Below are 22,654 nucleotides of genomic sequence, written 5' to 3'. Positions count from 1 at the left end.
TCCCAATTTTTTACAGCATTATGAAAGTCATATATGTTATAGTAACCTTTACCACACAAACGTTTCTTAATAATTCTTTTAAATATCGTAATACTTTTGTTTTGAACACTTTCTGGGATCTTGTTGTAAAAGCACCATCCCACAAAAGACTTAATCGACTTAGCCGAGTAGTAGGCATTATAACTTTATGTATGTTCCTGGTGTTAACATTATGGTTATAACAGTTTATAGCAAATTCACTTCTGTGTCTATGAACATACATTACAAAAATATATTGAGAAGGAACAGTCAAAATGTTATAAAGAGCGCGAATAGCCCTCTTCTGTAGCTAAACATTGTATTAATATCAGCAGCGTTGCCCCACAGGAATATGCCATAGAACATAATACTATGGAAATAACCAAAGTTAACTAGTCGCGCCGTATCTGTGTGAGTTAGTTGTCTAATTTTTTTTACCACTTCAGAACTAAGTCTGTTCCCTAATCCTTCAATATGTGGTCCCTATTGTAATTTGGAATCCAGAGTTATGCCAAGATTCCACCGGTTTTATCACCTCATCACTCTTGCGTGGATTTTGAAAATGAAAATGAAAATTAATTTATTTTGGAAGTAAAACTGACACATTCATACAAAAAAGTTAATGAGAACAAAATATATGCATACTGTAATACTTAACTTACTTAATATAAATGGAAAACTTATCGTGGCAGTGGTCTTCCAAAACTGGAGTCCACTCAGTTATAGTTGTGTTAATTATCATACATTATGAGCGCAACACTGATTTTCAGTGACCCCATTATGTGAAGTTTGGAGCTGAACTGACATATTTAAAAAGCAAAATATAATTAAATGTGGCACTAAAATAATTATTATACAAAAATAGATTTACAAAAAATGTTAGTAAAAATAAACAATGACAATTTTATATTGCCACTATACCACATTGTTGACGAAATATTATATACAGCATTTAAATACAATAATATGATATGTTATATATTCGGATTATTAAATAATATTACCTTGACATAGTAATATCTCCTTGCCAAAAATCGCTTTAATGTTCATGAATATTCATGAAGTATTAATTCTTGAAGCACCGGTATTAATATTGTGATAACGAGTACGGAGAGTATGAAGTGTAATTCCAACAACAGTCGATTCGATTCCTTTAACATAATAGTCAATTAATGTAGTTAGTCAAGTAATTTTAATCTCCTAAATGTATTACCCGTGGGAGGCTCCTTTGCACAGGATGCTTTCTTGTTTATAGGTACTACAACGGTGCCTTTTTCTGCCGGGAAGCAGTAATGTGTAAGTATTATTGTGTTTCAGTCTGAAGGGCGCCGTAGCTAGTGAAATTACTGGGCAAGTGAGACTTACCATCTTATGTTCCAAGGTGACGAGTGCAATTGTATTGCCGCTCAAAATTTTTGAGTTTTTCTAGAATCCTGAGCGGCACTGCACCGTCCGGAGTCTTTTCGAGGGTTACGCCAATGAAAACGACCGTGAATAATGCGAAGATCCAAATACAACGTTATACTGGATCCTCAAATCCTCGATCGGTCCTGAGCATCTCTCTTGATTACACTCCAGGTCTTTCCGATGTCTTTCGCTCCGTCAATGACAGTCCATCGCAAGGTTTACTTTAGACGGCCACGTTTGCATTTTCCTTGAGGGTTCCAGTCTAGAGCTTGCCTTGGATATATACCCTGGGTAATATGCCCATGTCATATATACCTCTGGAGTGTGTGGCCTACCCATTTCCATTTACGGCGTTTTATCTGTTAATCGATTGGGACAATCATGACAGCGTTGCCAAAGATGATACCGAGGAGATTGCGAAAGCATCGGTCAACGTAAACCTGAAGTCGATCAGAGATGACCATGGTGACCATCCACGTCTCATACTCATACAGCAATTCGGTCTTTTTTTATGGAAAAAGGAGGACAAACGAGGGTCACCTGGTGTAAAGTGATCACCGCCGCCCACATTATCTTGCAACACCAGAGGAATCACACTTTAAGGACGTTCTTCACGGACTTCATATTCCGGTCCAAGGAATATCTTGAGCTTAACTCTCTGTGTCAGTTTCCATGACTGCCATACGGATCAAAGCTATGCAAAGGTTGCTCGGTCGATTTGGCGATCCGTGAAGTGATATCCTTTTCAGTCCCCCAGTCTCAGACGGTAATAAGATCTAATTTATTTACTCACCCCGTATACAACTGTCAGAACTCCAATATAATCACCGTATAAAAACCCAACAATATTGAAGATAAAATTTAACGAAATCTGAAAATTATAATAAATATACCACAACTACAAAGCAAAAATTGTTATATTTTAAATTAAGTAGGAAGTACTTCGTTCTAACATTGTTTGAAAAATATTTTGAAATATAATCTTATTCCCCAAAATAAAGCGATTTTTTATTTGCAGTTGTGGTCTATTATTAACTGTAATTTATTTTATATATTTTACAAAAATCACTTTCTGTATGGTAAATACTGACTGTCCATTACTGATAAATTAATTATTTTATTTGTAGAAAAATTTCCGAGAAGTAACACATCCAACGCTCTCAACCAAAGGGATGTTTTCGCTAAGACCATATCCGATGTCTACATTGTTCATATATCTTTGTAAGTTTGCTTGACTTTTCGTTGCGTACAACAATATGCCGCGGGATGAATATATAAAAACACAAAGTGGTAACAAACCACTACTCGGATATATTGGTCTCGTTCTACCCACAAATTATACACGTAGGAATAGCTAACACCAGGGAGAACCCTATCAACAATGTCTTATTCCAAATCGGTTAAAAGGTAAGATAAAAAACAGTAAGTATGACACCAATATGGTGACATACCTAGTTAATTAAATTTTTCAGCGGTAATTTATGTATATTTCACAAAACTCACCAAAACTTTCAAGACTTTATCCACTTCAGAAATATTATCTAATAAATGCTTATACGCAAACAAAAATTTTTTCACTGTGCCACATTTACTATCTGAACGTATTGCGTTCTGTATTCCTACTAATTTGAGGCGGAGATATTTCAATCTGTTATAGTATAAATTAAATATCAAAACCACAGGAGCGCTTCTAAAGCTATCCGCGACTTTAATTAAATGAAACGGGATAAATGCTATTGATAGTATTTCCTCGTGAAATAATCCTATAGTAGCCAAAACTTCATACATTGTTATGAAAGCAAAACTTCCAAATGTAAAAAGTGGATCAAAATTGTTATTATAACCTACAGTTTTATCGAAGGTTTTCATGCTTGTAAATTAGCAGCCTTAAGGCTAGAAAAAAACTTGTCGAATAGTTTCATCAAATTATTCGGAGCGCTCGTAAACATATACAAGAAAGTTAAGAAACACATTACACAGTACAGTTTTGCAAATAGGATGCGTTTAGCGGAACCAAACTAACAATAATAGCCAAAAATAAGGCGAATACTTAAAAATACTTGTAATGTGACACAACGTGTTAGAACAGCTTTTAATCGACTTAAACAATTCATTTTTAAAGTCAGTATGTAAATGCTAAATTTAATGTGAACGTATGCTTGGAGAAAGTTGAAGAGATATTGAACAACGTCGCCTGGGAAAACAAACGTAATTACTTAAATATCTATTAGATCAATAGTGATAGATAATTTTTTTATCAGGTAATACCTTTACTTTGTACTTTTATAAAAATATAACTCCCTAATAGATCGTAATTCGATGATAATCCATGAAGGTTTTATGATATAATCACTATATAAATATAAATATTATGTACCTAATGGAAATGATTTTATTTCATCAATAGCTAAAAAATGACCTCCTTCATCTTTTACTACCTAGGATGAAGTACATACCTGAATGTGACAAGCAGATGATAATACCATGCATGAAGGAGATCACAACATTCAAAAACGGTCAGTAATAAAAAGGACGGAGACAACATTTGGGTCTTTCTCTAGGTTTCTGTTTTGTTTTTTGGGCGCAAGCTCTAATTATTGTGATCCGTGTTGGTCATAATTTAAGTGGTGAAACTAAATGGAAATTGATTGATTGGAAGCATGGTGATGTGGTATATATAGCATAATGTAACATATATTAGGGCATAGGTTTATATCTATGTGCAAATATAAGCTGAACATAATATATAGTTTTGTAACGTAAATAAAAAGAGCAATTCTTGTGCATATATTGGCATTTTTGTATCTATATTTCGCGTAGCTAGTAATTGGCTCTAACTATATGGATCAAATGGCATATTTCTGGGGTGAAAAACTGATCTAACAAGATATTTTTTTCGAGTTTTCAGAGAGAGCATGGCTCAGTCATCCAATTCTTAATATATTTCATAAATCGAAATTGAATTAAATTGGATTTATAAAAATAAGCAATACCTAATAGAGAAATATAAAACAGAGTAGCTATAGATATAGGTACCTATAGATATACCTCGCAGTTCAGATGAAATATCGGCGGAGCGGTAGAGAGCGGCATTCTTGATTACCGTGAGATAATTCACATCGGATGCCATCTGTACTCACCGCAACAGATATTGCTGTAGACTCTTAAGAGCGCATTGCTTTCACCTGATTTCTCTGCCAATACGGGCAAGTATAATGATACCAACTGTAATGAATAACTTGATAATATTCCATTTAGTATCCGCTTAATTTACATCCAGATTCTAGGTAGGTACAGACCAATTATAGCTATATATGTATTAATTAATCAAAAGTTTGGAACTCCGGATTCAAGTAAAGAACTGCATTTATACAGCATGTCTGGTCTGCACTGTCGGAGCACTTGAGGAAATGACATGGACAATTTTATCGAAAAATCACCCACTAAAAAGAATTTTTCTCCAACTCTTATGAAATTGCAATCATTTTGCGAACGAAGCAAAGGCGCGTATGCTAATTTGGGGCAGCTACGTAGGGTTTCTACAAACGACAAACAACAAATTAAACCTTGTTGGATAGCTAAAATGGTGGTAATAAGTATAATAAAAAAAAAATACGTATGAAAAAATAAAAATAACTACTATCCTCACAACTCATTTCTATATATTCGTAGAATTCTTTCTGACAAAGCTAAATTGGCATAAGCGGAAATGCGTCATTCATAACAAACAAAATGGCTGCCATTTCATAACAATTGGGGAATAATTGGTTGATTTTTTAATGTCGTATCGACCGTATTTTATACCAATAAAGGTCAAACGTATCATCGGGGACTTTTTACTGTACAATATATTGTTGATTTAAACAAATGTTTTTTTTATGTAGGTATGTAGAAGTATTTAGTGGACGACGGGTACGATGGCGCATAATTCGTCGTGTGCTAGTACGATAAGCACTTGACAATTGTATTTTTCACTTGAGATGTATTTTTAATCTTGTAGAATCATAATTTATTTTATCTTCAAAAGATCTCATAAACGATTTTAATTCTGGATCATGCGAAATTCCATGCTATGCACCGTCTATGTATTCTTAAGACTCAACTTGTTTAGTATCTTCAGCGCGGCCTCGGCGGCTTAACGCACGGTATCACAAAAAGCCCTGCTAAGGGCTAACATGCCGTTTACTTAACAAACGTGGTCAGAAATCAAGAGCTAAGACGTCGCATTATATGGATATGGTAATGTAATTTATTAAAAGGCATAAAGCCATAAAAGGTATTTATTTTCCCAAAACTGATTCCTTTAGAATTCTTTTTTATGTCATTTCTAATATACTAGATACTACTACCGCTTCGGAAACAGATGGCGCTCTGAGAGAAAAGAAGTGGCGCAAGAAACTCTCCCAGCATTCTTTTTTTGCGCTGTTTTTAATATAAATATGCAATATTGTACTGACATTGCTATTGCTATAAAATAATCATAATCTAGTCCCAGGCTGTCCGTTGACTTATTTTTTAATAAAACATTTAAATTGTTTTTATAGATAATGCATGAACAGTTGCAGTGACAGTGGGACTTTATTATAAAAGTGTACATACATTTACCCTTAAAGCTATTATGTATCTTATGAAGCCTACTAGAATTAGTTACAAGCAATCCCTTATTTCTAGTGTTATTAATGAAAATCAGTATTAAGAGCAAAAAGGTGAAGATTATTCATGGAATTCACTAGTTCGATTTTAGGACTCAAGTATGGTTATGTTTTTACCCATATTTCATTGAGACTGCAGTTATAATTAGTATTAACAAAAGTTACAATAAATATTACCTACTTATTCATTTATAATGTGATGTGGTATATCCATAAATATGAATAAAGTATTACCTGCTTGTTATCTCTTGCCTTCTGCACTCACAGGAAAATTGACCGACTTATATGAAACTTGCTACGCACAATATAACCAGTGTAGCATTCTTTTTTTAATTTAAATTATGAACGCTTTAAGCAATTTAGAAATTTCATGCCCCTGTTGCGATTTTTTTACATACATACATACTTACGCCTTGTTCCCGTCGAGGTAGCCAGACACAATAGAATGCCACTTGCTTCTATCCTTACAAACCTCACGCGCTTCCTCTACATTCATTACTTTTTATACATGCTCGCCGGTTGTGGGTGCTTCGGACCTTTCCTTTTCTCAAAACGTCCCCAATTTGGTCGATGAATGTTCTACGAGGTCTCCTGCGACCGACCTGCCCACACCCCACCGCCTTATATATTTGATGCGTCATTCTTTCTTCACTCATTTGTTCCACTTGGCCAAACCATTTCATCATTCCTTTCTCAGTCCTTGTCACAACATCCTCTTTCAGACCACAGCACGGTCGTATTACCACATTCGGAATTGTATCAATCAGTCTTACCCCACACATACTACGCAGTGATCGCATCTCAACTGCGTTAATTCTGCTTCTATGCTTCTTTTGCCATACCCAACTCTCACTTCCGTACATTAACGTGGCGACAAGCACTTATGGTACAGTCTGCGCTCCATTCACACAGTTTTCCGCAGTAACTCTCCTTTCAATATCTTCTTCATATCTTTCGTCTCTTGCCTTTTTTGGAGGTTAACATTAAATCACAATATTGGGAGTTAAAGAAATTAGAATTTCAGTGATTGCCTTACACAACATGGGTATGGAGCGGTCCGTCATATACAAGACGTTTCAAAAACTAGGTATCAGTCGTATGTTCGTATATCGTATTACTGATAGATTTACCAATATATCTATCTATTCTAAACGACGCGCCAATATCGTATCTCTACAACAAGCAGTGGCTAAATTTCCTATGGATACAGAGCGTAAATCCTTAAATCCGTGGCCAGAAAGATTAAAGGACATTTAAACCAAAGATAATCATTTCGAGTAGAATTCTTTTTTATTTATTGCTGAGACTTAAATAAATAAATACATAAGATTATTACATTATTATGATTACCATATTATATATACACTTTGTCATAAAAAAGCTTTTTTATTTGTAAAAGAACTTTTTATGGCCAGACTAGGTAGAGGCGCTATTGTAACGATATCAACTAATATTGTTCTGATAAATACAAAATCGACACATGGAATTGTGTTGTGTTTAATTTGTATTCCTACAGTACCTATTGCTATGACAACGAAACAACAACAAATAACGGAACCAATTACTATCCCTCAATATTAATATTATATTGCCATTAATCAACATTGTACTATATTTATAGATACTATCTTCACTTTAACCGCACAGTAGGTACGTAACTAATCAACAAACAATTTATAGTATAATTTTATTTCAATTTTTTATGCCATATCCAACATTTAACCGATCTTGGACGTAGCCACAGGGTAAATTAGTGAGGTTCTGTGTATTCAGTAGGTACGTGTTGGTTTTTTCGCTTCTGCTGGCTCGATCGCGCCGGTCGTGCGTGGAAACCACTAGAAACTAGAACTAAATAACATTAACCAACACCACCCTATTGTAGGACCGTAGTACAAGTAGCAGTGGTTGCGGGTATGATTCCCTGGCCGATACTTACACATGAGTTGTATAGGTATTAGGTATTACTCTTTTTGAAGACTTCTATAATGTAGTGATCAAATACTTTTTTGTTCAAATTCTTTCAGTAGCCTTGGAAAAAAATGAGGGGTAATCCAGGGATCGCTTCTAGGTGATTTTTAAAAAAGAAATGTAGTTCGGCTCGAAAAATTGGGAAAAATGATAAAAAATAAATAAAAAGGGATTATATTTTTTGCAAAAATATCAAATACTGATTAGGATTATTGAAATCAAACAGAAAATTCAAATAGAGGACGAAATTTCCTAAAAATCTCGGCTCCAGGAACTGTAAGATCTATATTTATATTTATAATTATCCCAGATGTTTGAAAATATTGCAGACAATGGCTACTCTTGCTTGTGCCAGCCACGCCTGTTTCGGGCATTTTGACAATAAAATTTATTTAAGCATAACGGCCTATATAATTATATAATATATAAAATGCGTTTATATATCTCCAGCGAAAGAATACTGTAGATAAGCATTCTGCTTTCGTGTCTATTTGTATGCATATTAACTATCTATCTATCTGCGACATCGCAGGTATATTGTCCGTCAGTTAAATTGTAAGAATTTAAGACGATTGACAATCTACCGGTAAATTATAATATCACTAGTGAAATTGTAATATCACGGCTTTGAAGATACCTATACCTACCTACAACGTAAACATGAACATAAGCATATCAAAATGTCATTAAAGTATTTAAATAAAAGATTAACTTATTACTACCTATTAAGGTTTATTATCGCTACTACTGCGAGCTCGTAAAATTTTATCACCGTACACAAAGAGGATATACTACGTAATAAGAGACGGCACTACCTACGTAAAAGTTGAAATAGTATGAAACGTGCAGTCATTTGATATAAGTTTTTAATAGTAGTACCTAATTATAAAATGGCGATTGGCTACGAAGTATAATCCGGCTAAGTATGAAAATGAAAAGTAGCTTAAAACGTAGTAGATTTCAGCTATCTCCGTTTTTTACAAGATTATAGCCGTCATCTGTCAATGTATGACTATGGCTGCATGTTCCATACAATCGAGTGAATTGCTTTTTTCTTAGAGTTTCGCTAGGCTGCTACGCAGTGAGAGGTCGTCGATATTTTTTTTATGAAAATAAGAGACGAGACGAGCAGGACGTTCAGCTGACGTCAATTGATACGCCCTGCCCATTACAATGCAGTGCCACTCAGGATTCTTAAAAACCCCCAAAAATTCTGAGCGGCATACAACTGCGCTCGTCACCTTGAGACATAAGATGTTAGGTCTCATTTGCCCAGTAATATCACTGGCTACGGCGCCCTTCAGACCGAAACACAGTAATGCTTACACATTACTACTTCACGGCAGAAATAGGCGCCGTTGTGGTACCCATAATCTAGCCAGCATCCTGTGCAAAGGAGCCTCCCACTGGTGAAAGATGAAATATTTGTTTTAATTTAACAATGAATTTTAAGTTAAATAATTAAGTTTAATCTTAGGTTCTAAAACGCACTTTGAGTCATTTAATTTTGTGCGTCCGCACGTTGGCTGTACTTATGTAATTAAGCTCTTATTTTTCTGCCCGTTTCTAAGACGGTATCTGCAATGTTGTACCTATTTGATAGAAGACTTGTTGAAAATGTTAAAGTATGAATCGTCATGTAAGCGTAACTACTCTTATAAAATATTGTCAGAAGATGAACGCAGGGCGGTGGTCAACACGTAGCATGACTTGACGCGAATTTTTTTCAATAACAGTCGTTCCCAATATTCAGTCTATCTCTTACTAGAGATAAAAATCGTAAATATCGTTGACTTTTCTGTCCTAATAAACTTATCGACGGTAACTCACCTTATCAGTACACGCTGTGTCAATGGGACGACGTATAGCTTACCAGCGATAGAAGTTTGTATGGAAATTGCAATTCACGCGTCCCATTTTTTTTTTATGGAATAGCAGGACAAACGAGCGTACGGGTCGAGGTGTTGAGTGATCACCGCCGCCCACATTCTCTTGCAACACCAGAGGAATCACAAGAGCGTTGCCGGCCTTTAAGGAAGGTGTACACGCTTTTTTTGAAGGTACCCATGTCGTATCGTCCCGGAAACACCGCACAAGGAAGCTGGTGATAAAAATGACTTATCGGGTATATTGGGACATCTTCAGATTATTGACAGCTAATTACTGACAGTAGAAGGTAGTAATCTATACTAATATATAAAGCTGCAGTGTTTGTTTGTTTGTTTGAACGCGCTAATCTCTGGTACTACTGGTCCGATTTGAATGATTCTTTCAGTGTTGGGTAGTCCATTTATCGAGGAAGGCTATAGGCTATGTTTTTTTTTTCAAAATTAGGGATCCGTAATAAAATTGCTATTTTGTAACACAAGGTGTAAAATTGAAAACCTATTTTTGCGTGCGCTGCAAAAACTATTGACAATAGAACAAAATGATGTACAGGCTATAATATAGGCAATATTTTATTACTTATAAGTATCGCGTGAATTATACTTTATATGGCAAAACAACGTTTGCCGGGTCAGCTAGTTTATCTCTATCTGTAGTAAATCGATTGGGAATTCTATATCAGGACTAACTATGAGGAAAACTTTTTGTGGTTCATCTGAAATAAAAAATAGAATTTTTTTTTATACTTCGTGTGACTTGCGGGGTGTAAGTACCACCTATATGACATGAGCTCGCTGACTTCGTGAGCCTAATGTTTCGTACATAAACTGTACCTATCAATGTTTGTATTGAAAAGCAATTTGTCTAGCTTAAAAAATCTACTGGATAATTTGTATAACCTCAGGGTAAAAATAGGGTACCTACGTAAAATAAGTTATGGAAGTACAACAAACAAATGTATATTTTCCTGAAAAATTTTACAAAACAAAAAATATTATCCTATCTCATAGATCTTCAACATGTTGCTATTACATGTGCTTTAAATGGAATTTCTAAATTAGTATGTCTCATCACCGTCTGCCGGAAGAGAAACAACAGATAGCGAATTACGATCAATTTCACAGATATTAATTATTATTTAAACACATAGGTAGTATATTGAGCGAGAAGAAGAACTAAAGATGAAATGCATCTTTACTTCTTTCACGTAAACTGCAATCGCAAGTGAACGCCAATCTTCCACTCTGTTGAACTGAACTGCACGGGTAGCTCAGGTCTGAGCATACACATTTATTTACTATTTATTTATTTCTTATTAACAAATTACATATTATAGGTAACAATATTATTGTACATACATAAACTCATTTGAGTTTTACCGTGTACAATAAGGTCGTCGGATGACATATTATATTATTTAAATTTAAAGTTTAATACTTAATTAACTACTTAAATTAAATTACATATTTTTAAAGAAAAATGAAACAACTTAAAACTACATACAAATATTAATTAGACAGAAGAAAAAAAAAACAAAACAAAAGCATAAACATTTAGGTGCTAAGAAATTTTATGAACAACATTACAAACTAAATAACTTACAAATACCCTCAATATTAACACTACAAGTATTGTTACTTTATATACAGTGTGATTATTTTATTTACAAACAATACAACACTGCAAGAACGACGAGGAGGTTGAATTTTTTATTTTTATTTTTTCTTTATAAATTAAAACATTAGTTGAGTTTTGAAAGAAAATATTGATTTAATTTATATTTCAGGTTTCTTACTGTCAGGTCCTGCTTTACGAGATTGGGCAGTTCATAATAACAAGTTTGTCGAGAGACCCTAAGCGGCAGTGAAAACATAAATAAAACAACATGTAACAACAAGTCAATCCGTATAATATATCTATCACATATTTACATAACATAATATTGATTTATTTCTGTAATTTCAGATCCCATTTGGCCAAATGCCATTGAAAATAAAAACACAAAGTAAATAAGACAGCCTATTTGCACGGAAAATACTCGAATTTCTATACAAAAATATATATTCTGATTTTATTTACACTTTTGACAGTTAATCCTTTGGGATTCTCTATATACATAATAAAACCATCCTTACAAATCACGCCAATTAGCGAAAACCGTGTTAAAATCGGTTACACAAGTTTGTCTATATTTTGTGACAAGCTGTAAAACGTTGTAAAATTAAGAATGACGACTTTATTTTAATAAGCAACTACAAGACTAAAACTAAAATCAACATCGAATATTCATTCGGCCAAGATAATTATTTGTACCTACAATATCAGTTAGACACAGAACTAATTCCAAAAAGCAATATTTTGTGCCACGTGTTCCGTCAGGCGCTCTTAGCCTTCCTATTGTGAAGAAGGCTGGTGATGAAGTACTCCCCGGCGCGGTACGAGGAGCGAACCAGCGGCCCACTGGCTGTGTACAGGAACCCCAGCTCGGCACCGCGCTGCTCCCACTGCTGGAACCTGGTGGGGGAGACGTACTCATGCACCTTCAGGTGACGCTTGGTGGGCTGCATGTATTGACCCAGGGTGAGACAGTCTACCCCTGAGGAACGGAGATCTGGAAGCAGCAGAGATTTCCATACATTTTACAACTTTGGAAATAGCTATAATAACACATAATAAAAAAACAAGCCTTTAATGCTGTTATATAATAAATTGCAATTAATAATACATTTGTTACTGACAATCAGTTTTTCCAACAACAGCTTGTCCTTCGACAAAGGCCTACTCCAATGACAATCTCTGTCTCTTGCAAGTGTAATCTATTCTGGACCGACAACTCTTTTAAGGTTAGGGCGAACAATAAGGTGTTGGTATTGGTGTGTAAGGCTGTAAATCGCCCAGTAATTTACTTTTATCTAAAAAAAACTTCATATTTTTTCTTCTTTTAGGAAAATATTACTATATTTTCATGATTTTTTCTTATCCCCATATACTTTTCTGTGCGTGCACTCGTAGCCGAAGTTAGTATGGCTGATGGGCATTGAATAATGTATTTTAGTGTTTTATTTTGATTCTGTTAGGACCTAACGAAATATGACTCTGTCAAAGGAACTCAGAAAGTACAGCACACATGTTCGTTTCGGGCTTATCAAAAAATGATGAATAAAAATATCATGAAGAGAAAGTGGGCGGGGTTGTAGCAAAACTGAACACAACGACTATATGTAGAGCGAACTGTAGATTAGTTAAAAACCTAAAAATATTATAAATAGATTAACGACCGTTCCCAATATACTATGTACAGATAGAGATAAATTACTACCTTCTACTGTCAGTAATTAGCTGTCAATAATCTGAAGCTGTCCCAATATACCCGATAAGTCATTCTTGTCGCCTTATATTTGGACACGTGAATTGAAATTTACATACAAACTTCTATCGCTGGTAAGCTATACGACGTCCAATTGACACACAGCGTGTACGGATAAGGTGAGTTACCGTCGATATGATTATTGGGACAGAAAAGTCAACGATAGTTACGATTTTAATCTCAAGTAAGAGCTGAATATTGGGAATGTCCGTTAGAGGATGTCTTTTTAACGAGAATGCTAATACTCATTTGCATTAATATGTTTCGCTACAGGCAAATCTGATGATCCAACTATACATAAGTTAAACATGAGCTTACATGGGTAACAGTCGGATTGTATTGCAGGAGCCGAAATGATATAAGAAAAAATATAAACCTTTCATAGTCTGTTCCACCTGTTCGTCGGTCTCCCCCAGTCCCAGCATTATAGATGTCTTTGTCACAACGTCGGGGTTGATTTCTTTGGCAGTTTCGAGAACCTTCAGTGACTGTCGATATCTAAAATAAAAACATTACTGTGTAGGATGGTTTTATCACAAGCATGTTACTACAATCTCTTCCTACGATGGCCTAAGACTACGTTACGATATGTTTTTTTTAATGAAAATAAGGGACGAGACGAGCAGGACGTTCAGCTGATGGAAACTGATACGTCTTGCACATTACAATGCAGAGCCACTCAGGATTCTTGAAAAACCCATAAATTCTGAGCGGCATTACAATTGCGCTAGTCACCTTGAGACATAAGATGTTAAGTATCATTTGTCCAAAAATTTCACTAGCTACGGCGCCCTTGAGACGGAAACACATTACTGCTTCACGGTAGAAATAGGTGCCGTTGTGGTACCCATAAACTAGCCGATATCGTGTGCAAAGGAGCCTCCCACTGGTTACCATTGCTTGTCCTTTTCACTACATTTAGGTACTTTCTTAGTGAGTTAATGAAAATAAAATAATTACTTACTAGCTTAACTAATTAATATCTCGTGATTCATCTATTTAGATTTAAATTATTTTATTTATTGAATTATTAGTTCATAATGATTTTAACTTAATTAAAAAATACATTTTGCTCGGGTAATACAATGACACACAGTGGCAAGACATCGCATTGACAAGTGTCATTCTGACAGCTCGCCATTTCATCGCTATTGTCGTGTCGCTCACATCTATAGAGCGTTGTTTCACTCGAAAAAAGTTTTGAGAACAGTCATCGCAACTGATGACGTACTCTTAGGACAACCACGTGACCCAGCTGTCACGGGAAGATTATACCAGGCGGAGTATATTATTATACTATGGGAAACTATATCCAGCTTAAATATATCACAGCCTCCTCTACAGCAACTAGCTGGGTATGACAATGATGCCTTGTTATAAAGCTAAGCAGTATTATGATATATTTTAATGTTTCTGTTGGAAGTACGACGTACCAAGTTAAACTACTGGGCTAATAAGAAGTATTTCGTCAGCATTGTATATGACGAGGAAAGAACCTTTGTATTGTTTTTAAAAGGTGTGACGTCATTACTGTCGACATCACAATTGCTATCTTGCTCAAGATCACTTATTGGTTCTTCTAAAGAAAACTACACGAGTAGGTATTTTATTACTTTCGTTCATTCAACGGGCAGCGTTACGACGTCCCAGAGAGGTCCGTACCGTACGACAGCCCGAGCACAACTGACTCAAGTATTTATAGGAACCGGCGCACGTGCTACTCCACGTGTTTTTGCGCCGATATATATAAACACATTTTTTTATAAGTTGAGCTCCCTTATCAGAGTTCGTCATGCGCGTATAAATCGCATTGCATGTGTCGTTATCTTCCCTAAAACATGGCGAGGAAAGCTGATCGACCCTGTTATCATGAACTTTGCGAATATTTTATCAACTTTACACCGGTCATTACCGTTAAACTTAGGAGATAAATACTCAAAGCATTTGAATTTGTGGTGTGTCTTCCACAGAAGCCACAATTGGAAGAATACAATAGAATTAATGATTTCTAAATTTAACATCAGATTACCTCTTGTGTTTACACCTAGATTCTATGTACTACTTAGAAAATTTATTAGTGACCCACGTTAAGGTCATGCAAGTAGGTCGAAATTCACTTCAGACAGTCCACCAACTGAAAAATAATCTTTTACGTGCAAAATATTCGCATTCCCATCCAACTTCCTTTAAATGTGTCCTGTCCCTAGTTTGCACTACTTTTTTATATATTTTGTGTAAATGTAATAGATTAGAATAAGATTAAGTTATAAATATCACTAAGTACATATATTTAATAACGTAATTAATTATATTTATGTAATATGTCCTTTATAGTCTACAAGTGTGTGTATTTGTTTCAGGTACAAAATATCAGCAAAATAGGTCATGAATCAATTTTGTAGACGGTACAATATTTACAAAATTAAACATATGATGGAATATGACGTATATGGCTTTGACAATTTAACTTAAGCTATGCTCTCAAGTCCCACGCGCCCGCAGACGCCACCCGTTCAGCTGTTTTGGCGCCAAACCCGGCGCGGCCACTTATGATGCCACTTGTGTTTACATTAGCCGAGGTATCATTATGCGGTTTATGTTTCGGCTTACTAGATAAGCAAGCTTGGTTATTGTAAACAAAAAACATGATTTGTGATAGATTCGCGCTGTGATATCGCCGCTCTTTCGGAGTTGTACGAGAAATTGTGACTATTTTGCTAAGCGCGTCAAACTAAAAATATTGCAATTGGATTCTTTGTATTATTTTTAGTATGGTGGACACGTTATAATATAATCTTGATTTCTATAAAAAATTTTTTTTTTTAGAAAAACAAAATTCACAAAATAATATGGCATTAAAGCAACACCATATTTACTATAGCAACATAACTATTGCCAAGCTATCTAGAGTTGATAGAACGAGCAACTCACCCCGCCCTGCGATCCCTGACGAATGGTGTAAGGCTCTCCACCGTCTCCACGTTGTGAGCGAACACGTCAAGCCCGCTGTTTGCGATCGTAGCGACACACTCCCTGTTGCCGGTGAAGTCTGGCACTAGACATTCGACTAGGATCTCACTGTTCCTGCAACACGTTAAATTTACCAATTCGATTCTGAAAAACATTACTTGGCAAAAACATCACATTTTAGGGAATTTGTGTTTAAAGTTTAATTAATATTAGTGTTTTCCACACATGTGGGTTGGGTCCAAGTCATGATGACATTTAAAGAGTGACAGTTGGGCTGTCATTTTTTGTCAGTTAATATGAATCACGTGACCAGATTTGTGTTTTAACTCAATTTCGACGTGATTGTATTGTGGTTTGGAATGTTTTTTTGGAGTTGCGTCCAATTTCAGTTTTAAAGCAATGATTTTGAGGCCCAATGATTACAAACAGTGTATTTAAATAAAACACTTTTTTAAATATCAAACGCGTGTCATTATATCTGTTGTTTTACTTGGTCTAAAAAGGTCACAAATCATCTTGTAATGTAAAAACACATACAATACAATTACGCGCGTTTTGGTAGTTTAAAAAGTGTTTTATTTAAATGTGTAACACTCGCGTTAATTAAACAGAATACTACAAACAGTGTATTAATAGAAGTTTTTAAGAAGAGGAGCAAAGAGCATACATTCGGGTCACCTGATGCCTGCTGACACGTGGTCACTGCACTATGGCCACCAGAGGAATCATAAGAGTGTTGACATCCTTATAAAACGTCGAATAAAAGAATTTGGGATAACTTTACTTCAAGTTTATGAATAACACAGAGAAGTGTAGCAGATGCCAGTTACTAAATTGAGTAACACATCATTAGGCAACTTTCAACCTTTGTGTGTAGCTATGAAGGATCGGGCTCACCTCTCGAATTTCATGAATCCAAAACATTTAAATTGTGTTTACCAGACCAGTTAAACAAATAGATGTTATTCACACTTACTGCTTTTTAATTTCTTGAACAGTTTGAGCTAAATGTGAAGAGCCGCCATCGGGCAGATCTGAAATGATAAAGAAATTATTCAAATAACTTCAGAAGAACTTGTTTTAAATTTTTTTATATCATTTCTTAACATAAATAATTATTGTAATGTGTTCTGTATCCAATGTGAGCTCTAGAAACTGGTGGCCATTTTAGTATCAACAACAAGCCAAATGAATATTGATTAATTTGAAATTCTTATTTAATATTTCATAAGTGCACAAATATTGTTATAAGACAACAACACCATATACCTTCATGGAATACAGACTTAAGATTATAGTATTTATAGAAGACAATGTCATTCTTATTTCATAATCATCATCATTCCAGCTGGAAGACATCCACTGCTGGACAAAGGCCTCCCCCAAAGATCTCCACAACGATCGGTCCTGCGCTGCCCTCATCCAACCAACATCATTCTGATTTACATACATATTATTATATTGAATAGATTTAAATTTAATGTCCAAATTTTTATTTGTTTGTTAATATTTAGATGACTGGCTGTTTATGCACTTAGCCTATTGAATGAGCTTTTTTAAGTACAATGCGAGATTCGAGCCTGCACCTCAACCATCCTAAGCTGATTTAGTGTGGTCATAAAGACTATCACTTCTAGCTCGGCCTGTCTTTCAATTAGCAGTAACAGGATAGATTAATTCATATTTCAAAATGATTGATATTAAGAAAGACATTCAATCAATTTTTATTTTTAAAGTGATATCCTTCACTTCTAGGATTAACTATACAAATTGAGAATGGCAAGATAACAAGATTTACGTTTGATCTGTCATTAGGACGGTTGGCACAGTTGGTAAGAGCACTCAGACGGAACTTGAGAGGTGCCGATTCAAGTCCTGTATCGTCCATAAGCTTTGGTTACAAATTTTAATTGTATACAGGGGTTTGAGATAAATCTTTAAGGATTATGTGGAGATAAAACTATTGTGTATCTACAACATATTACCATCATTGACATAATTATTATCTTATGAAGGGAGACATTGGAGTGACTAATTGGTGTAAAGCATTACTTAGATGTTCAAATCTCACCATCTCTATCTACAGATGTGAGTACTATGTATCCTAGTCCCCACTGCTTGATGGCATATGCTGTGTTAAATGGTTCATCAGGATCTAGTGGAGGAGGAGCTTTGGATGTCTTAACAGAACAAAACATACATCCCCTCGTGCATGTGTCTCCCATTAACTGAAAAAATAAGTTTTAAGTAACAACATTCAATTTAACTTTTTTGGAAATACTAAAGTTACATTGAAAAGGAAACACAATTTTAGTTTCAGGTTTGCATGTGAAGAATTCTGTTAGATTGCTTTTTGGAACACTTAATTTAACTTAATTAAGGCACATAATTAGATGCCATATTTAGAGATAACTTCGTTTAAGTTTGGTAATACATAGTAATGTATTGTCATATACCTACAACTAGCTGTTACCCATGACTTTACATTTATTTTATATATAATATAATATTTACACACATATAATTATACTCCGGAATGTTCGGATTAGCCAGTCAATTTTGTTCAAAGTCACCGATCTCATGAGGTCATCTAGCAAATTGGGGGTTAATGATATGCTGAAATACAAATAAACATCCATATTCAACATAAATAATATTATATACTTATATTATGTTGTTATAATGGGTGGGAGTGATCAGCTAACATTATGTAAACCTAATATTTGTGTGCTGATAATTATTATAAAAAAGAAGGGAGAATTACTTAGATTTTGAAAGATTACCAACACATTGACAACATCCAATATAGCCGAATGGTTAGTGTCCCCGACTACTAAGCTAGAGGTTCCAGGTTCGAATTCCGGTAGGTGCAATCAATTATATGATGAATATCGATGTTTGTTTCCCAGTCATGGATGTTTATATGTATTTAAGTATGTTTAAGTAAGTATATTGTATTAAATATATCATTGTCTTGTAGCCATAGTACAGGTGTAGCCTGTATCTAGTTTGGGGCAAGATAATTTGTGTGAAAGTGTGTCAATATTATTATTATAGATTGTTATAATTTTACAACTGGGCGTCATTAATAGAGCACGGCAATACTTCAAGCCGGCCCACATACTAGCGCTCTACAAAGCGCAGGTCCGGCCACACATGGAGTACTGCTCTCATCTCTGGTGTGGCGCACCCCAGTATCAGCTCCATCCATTTGACCGCGCGCAACGCAGAGCAGCTTGAATTGTCGGGGACCCAGTGCTCTGTGAACGGCTGGATCACTTGGCGTAGCGTAGAGACTTCGCTTCATTGTGTGTCTTCTACCGCATTTATCACGGGGAGTGTTCCGAAGAGCTGTTTAACCTGATTCCTGCCGCCGAATTCCACCTTCGCACGACACGTCACAAGTTAGGATATCATCCTCACCATCTGGATGTGTGGCGGTCCTCCACATTGCGGTTTACAAGGAGCTTTCGTCCACGTACTACAAAGCTGTGGAATGAGCTTCCTTGTGCGGTGTTTCCGGGACGATATGACATGGGTACCTTCAAAAAAAGTGCGTACACCTTCTACAACAACTACAAAAACTACATCATACCATTATTGTGGCTGTGGAAGTACCATGTTTGCCTCCACTCCAACATTCACCAATATTGGGACATCGAGCTTCTTCACATACAGTGCTTAGCTTTAAGCTCCTTAATTGTTGTTTCAAACCACTGAATTTTGACCCTGAAAATAGTTAAGTTATTATCAATAATAGAAAACAGCACTGCATTTGTTACTACAACTAATAATAATATATAATAACTTTATTTTTATTTCTCACCAACAACCAAACTTACAATATAGCGAAAACTTAAAAATACATCGTGGATCGCTGGTGCCTGTGGTAGGTAATAAAATACCTGTAATACTGGTCACCAGGATTCCACTTTTACACAGTGACTAAAAAGCTTGAAATTCCAAAGGATAGAGGTAAATGTGTGTGTGTGAGAGAGAGAGAGAGGGTGTATGTGCAAACATGCGTACAATAGGGTGTTCTCAGTTTATAGGTGTGCTAACTATCCAAGACCTCCAGAAGACTCTCTGTGTGACAGTATTCTTGCAAAAGGAGCCATTCGTGTGCAGTTGACCGACATTTGTACATGTTTAGACCATACAAACATAATACCTTGTGTAGCTTATTATAAAGGTATGGTCCCAGAAACAGAAAGAATCTGCGGCTAAATGATGTCCTTACCTTCGTAGATACTGACACAAGATGATTGCGGCAACTATCTCCTGTTTATTTATGATGTTAATAGATCATACAATTGGTACAAAACCTTTACAATATTAATTCAGTTGGTTTTGTGTATTATATATTATTACCTGTAGGAATGGATGTCTTCAACCATGGTGGTAATCTTAATCTTTCTGATTCACCTTTTTCTCTTTTTAGTTTGCCCTCATAGTCATTCCAGTCTTTTGGTCTATCTTCTGTAATGAAGTCCCCCAAGCTAGGTCCACTTCTGATCTTTTCTCTAATTGCATCTAGTTTACTTGTATGCTTATTACGTTGAAGCTTGGAAAAAGAAATAAATTAAGCAATGGCGATTATAATTCATTGAATTAACAATATTAGCATGAAATAAAGAACACAAAGCACCTTATGTGGTACTGAAATCCTTAGGTGTGTACGAAACATCGTGTTAATTGTAAGAATAAAATAATTTACATAATGTACACTTCGTGGCGATAACTCTTTCGTGTAATGATTAATTAAATCTATCAAAATTTAAATAACTTTAGCGAGATGAATCTAACTCAAAAGTCAAAATATCAAAATCAGCTGTTTTGAATTTTACATTTTATATGCATGGCTCAGCTGCTAGGTACAACGTCTAGGCCAAAATGCAAATCCTCGTTGAGAACCTACCTATTCTATTCAATTCAATTTTGTGAAATGGCGCGCGGCTGCACCAGAAGGGCGCAAATTACTTCGCCAATGCAATCACGTGTGGAATTCAAGTCACGTTATGAATGGTTGGTGATTGGAAAAGAAGTGCAGGGAGTTTTGACTATTTTTTAATTTGGATAATTTATAAGTGGCAGGTTTTTCGCGTATTGCATTACTTTATTACTTAGAAATAATTAAAAATGCATATTATATATTATATTATAAAATAAAAATGACTTGGATAGTTATTAACTGGAAATCTGAAAGAGCAGAAGACTACAATTTTGAATATAATACTAAAATCCACTCTAAACAGGAAGTAGCTTCTGCTTTTGAGATTTTTTTTCTGATTTTTCAGTTTCTATCACAAGTACTCTTCTCTCCTCCACCAGTGTTGCTAAGTCACTTCTTTTGGAAAATGTTAAAGAATGTAAAATAAAATTCAAATTCAGTGCTGCAGAAATTAAAACTTTCAGATCTTTAGCAACATATCTAGCTCTAGTTTTTAATAGCTCAATAGAGCATGGTGTGTTCCTGAACTTCTGAAATATAGTTATATTAATTACACCAATATTTAAATCGGGACTCACTTCTGACCCGAATAACTATCACTATGTTTCGGTGCTGCCGACCCAAAATAAAAATTTTGAAAAAAATATTTCAATACAAACGCTTGCTCACTTTAAACCTTAAAGGTTACTTCATATAAAACAATTTGGCTTCACAAGGAGACGCTCGACTACGGATGCAGGTGTTGAACTCATATTACCATATTTAAATAACAGAATTCAGAGGGTCAATGAGAATGGCAGGAGATCTACTGGGTCTCCTCTCGGTATACACTAGGGTCTTTTCTTGGACCCTTCCTCTTCCTAATTTATATAAATGATCTACCTAACCTTGTAGGAGTAAAACACAAGGTAGTATTGTTTGCGGATAAAACTTCACTCATTTTCAAATTGAAAAGAAGCCAAGTTTTATATGATGAAGTAAACAATGCCCTATCTGACATCGTGTACTTGTTTAGCGCCAATAACTTATTGTTAAATAGTCATTATACTGAATATAATAAATTAACCGCGCCAAATGTCAAAAATGTAGATGCGAATATTTAATTAAACGGAGAGGTGGTAAAACCAGTGGAACCTGCTATTTTTCTTAGCATTACTCTTACTTCCAAATTGCATTGGGGCCCATAATGAAGGATTGGCGAAAAGGCTTAGTTCTGAGCATACGCAGCTAAAAAGATTAGACAATTAACTGACATCGATACGCTGCGACTAGTTTACTTTAGTTATTTCCATAGTATTATGTCTTATGGTATATTGTTATGGGGAAACGCTTCCGATATTAGTACAATATTTGTACTGCAGAAGAGGACTAATTGCGCTATTTATAACATAGGTCCTAAGGGATCAATGAGAGAAAAAATTAAAGAAATAAACA

General features: G+C 35.2%; 1 protein-coding gene across 1 annotated transcript; it reads right to left on the bottom strand.

Moving 5' to 3' along the window:
- Positions 1-11,820: 11,820 nt before the first annotated feature.
- Positions 11,821-21,093, bottom strand: LOC126975840 (lipoyl synthase, mitochondrial). Its single transcript, XM_050823883.1, has 8 exons — positions 20,918-21,093; positions 20,641-20,833; positions 19,865-19,998; positions 18,341-18,497; positions 17,246-17,303; positions 16,231-16,383; positions 13,676-13,797; positions 11,821-12,543 (listed from the first exon to the last, which is right to left on the bottom strand). Exons 1-8 carry the CDS (start codon positions 20,954-20,956, stop codon positions 12,308-12,310), a joined length of 1,092 nt encoding a protein of 363 aa, XP_050679840.1. The 5' UTR covers positions 20,957-21,093; the 3' UTR covers positions 11,821-12,307.
- Positions 21,094-22,654: the final 1,561 nt, after the last annotated feature.

The sequence above is a fragment of the Leptidea sinapis genome, chromosome 38 (assembly GCF_905404315.1).
Source record: "Leptidea sinapis chromosome 38, ilLepSina1.1, whole genome shotgun sequence".
Lineage (NCBI taxonomy): Eukaryota > Metazoa > Arthropoda > Insecta > Lepidoptera > Pieridae > Leptidea > Leptidea sinapis.
The sequence above is the reverse complement of the archived record's forward strand: the minus strand, read 5'-3'. Positions and strand labels throughout refer to the sequence as shown.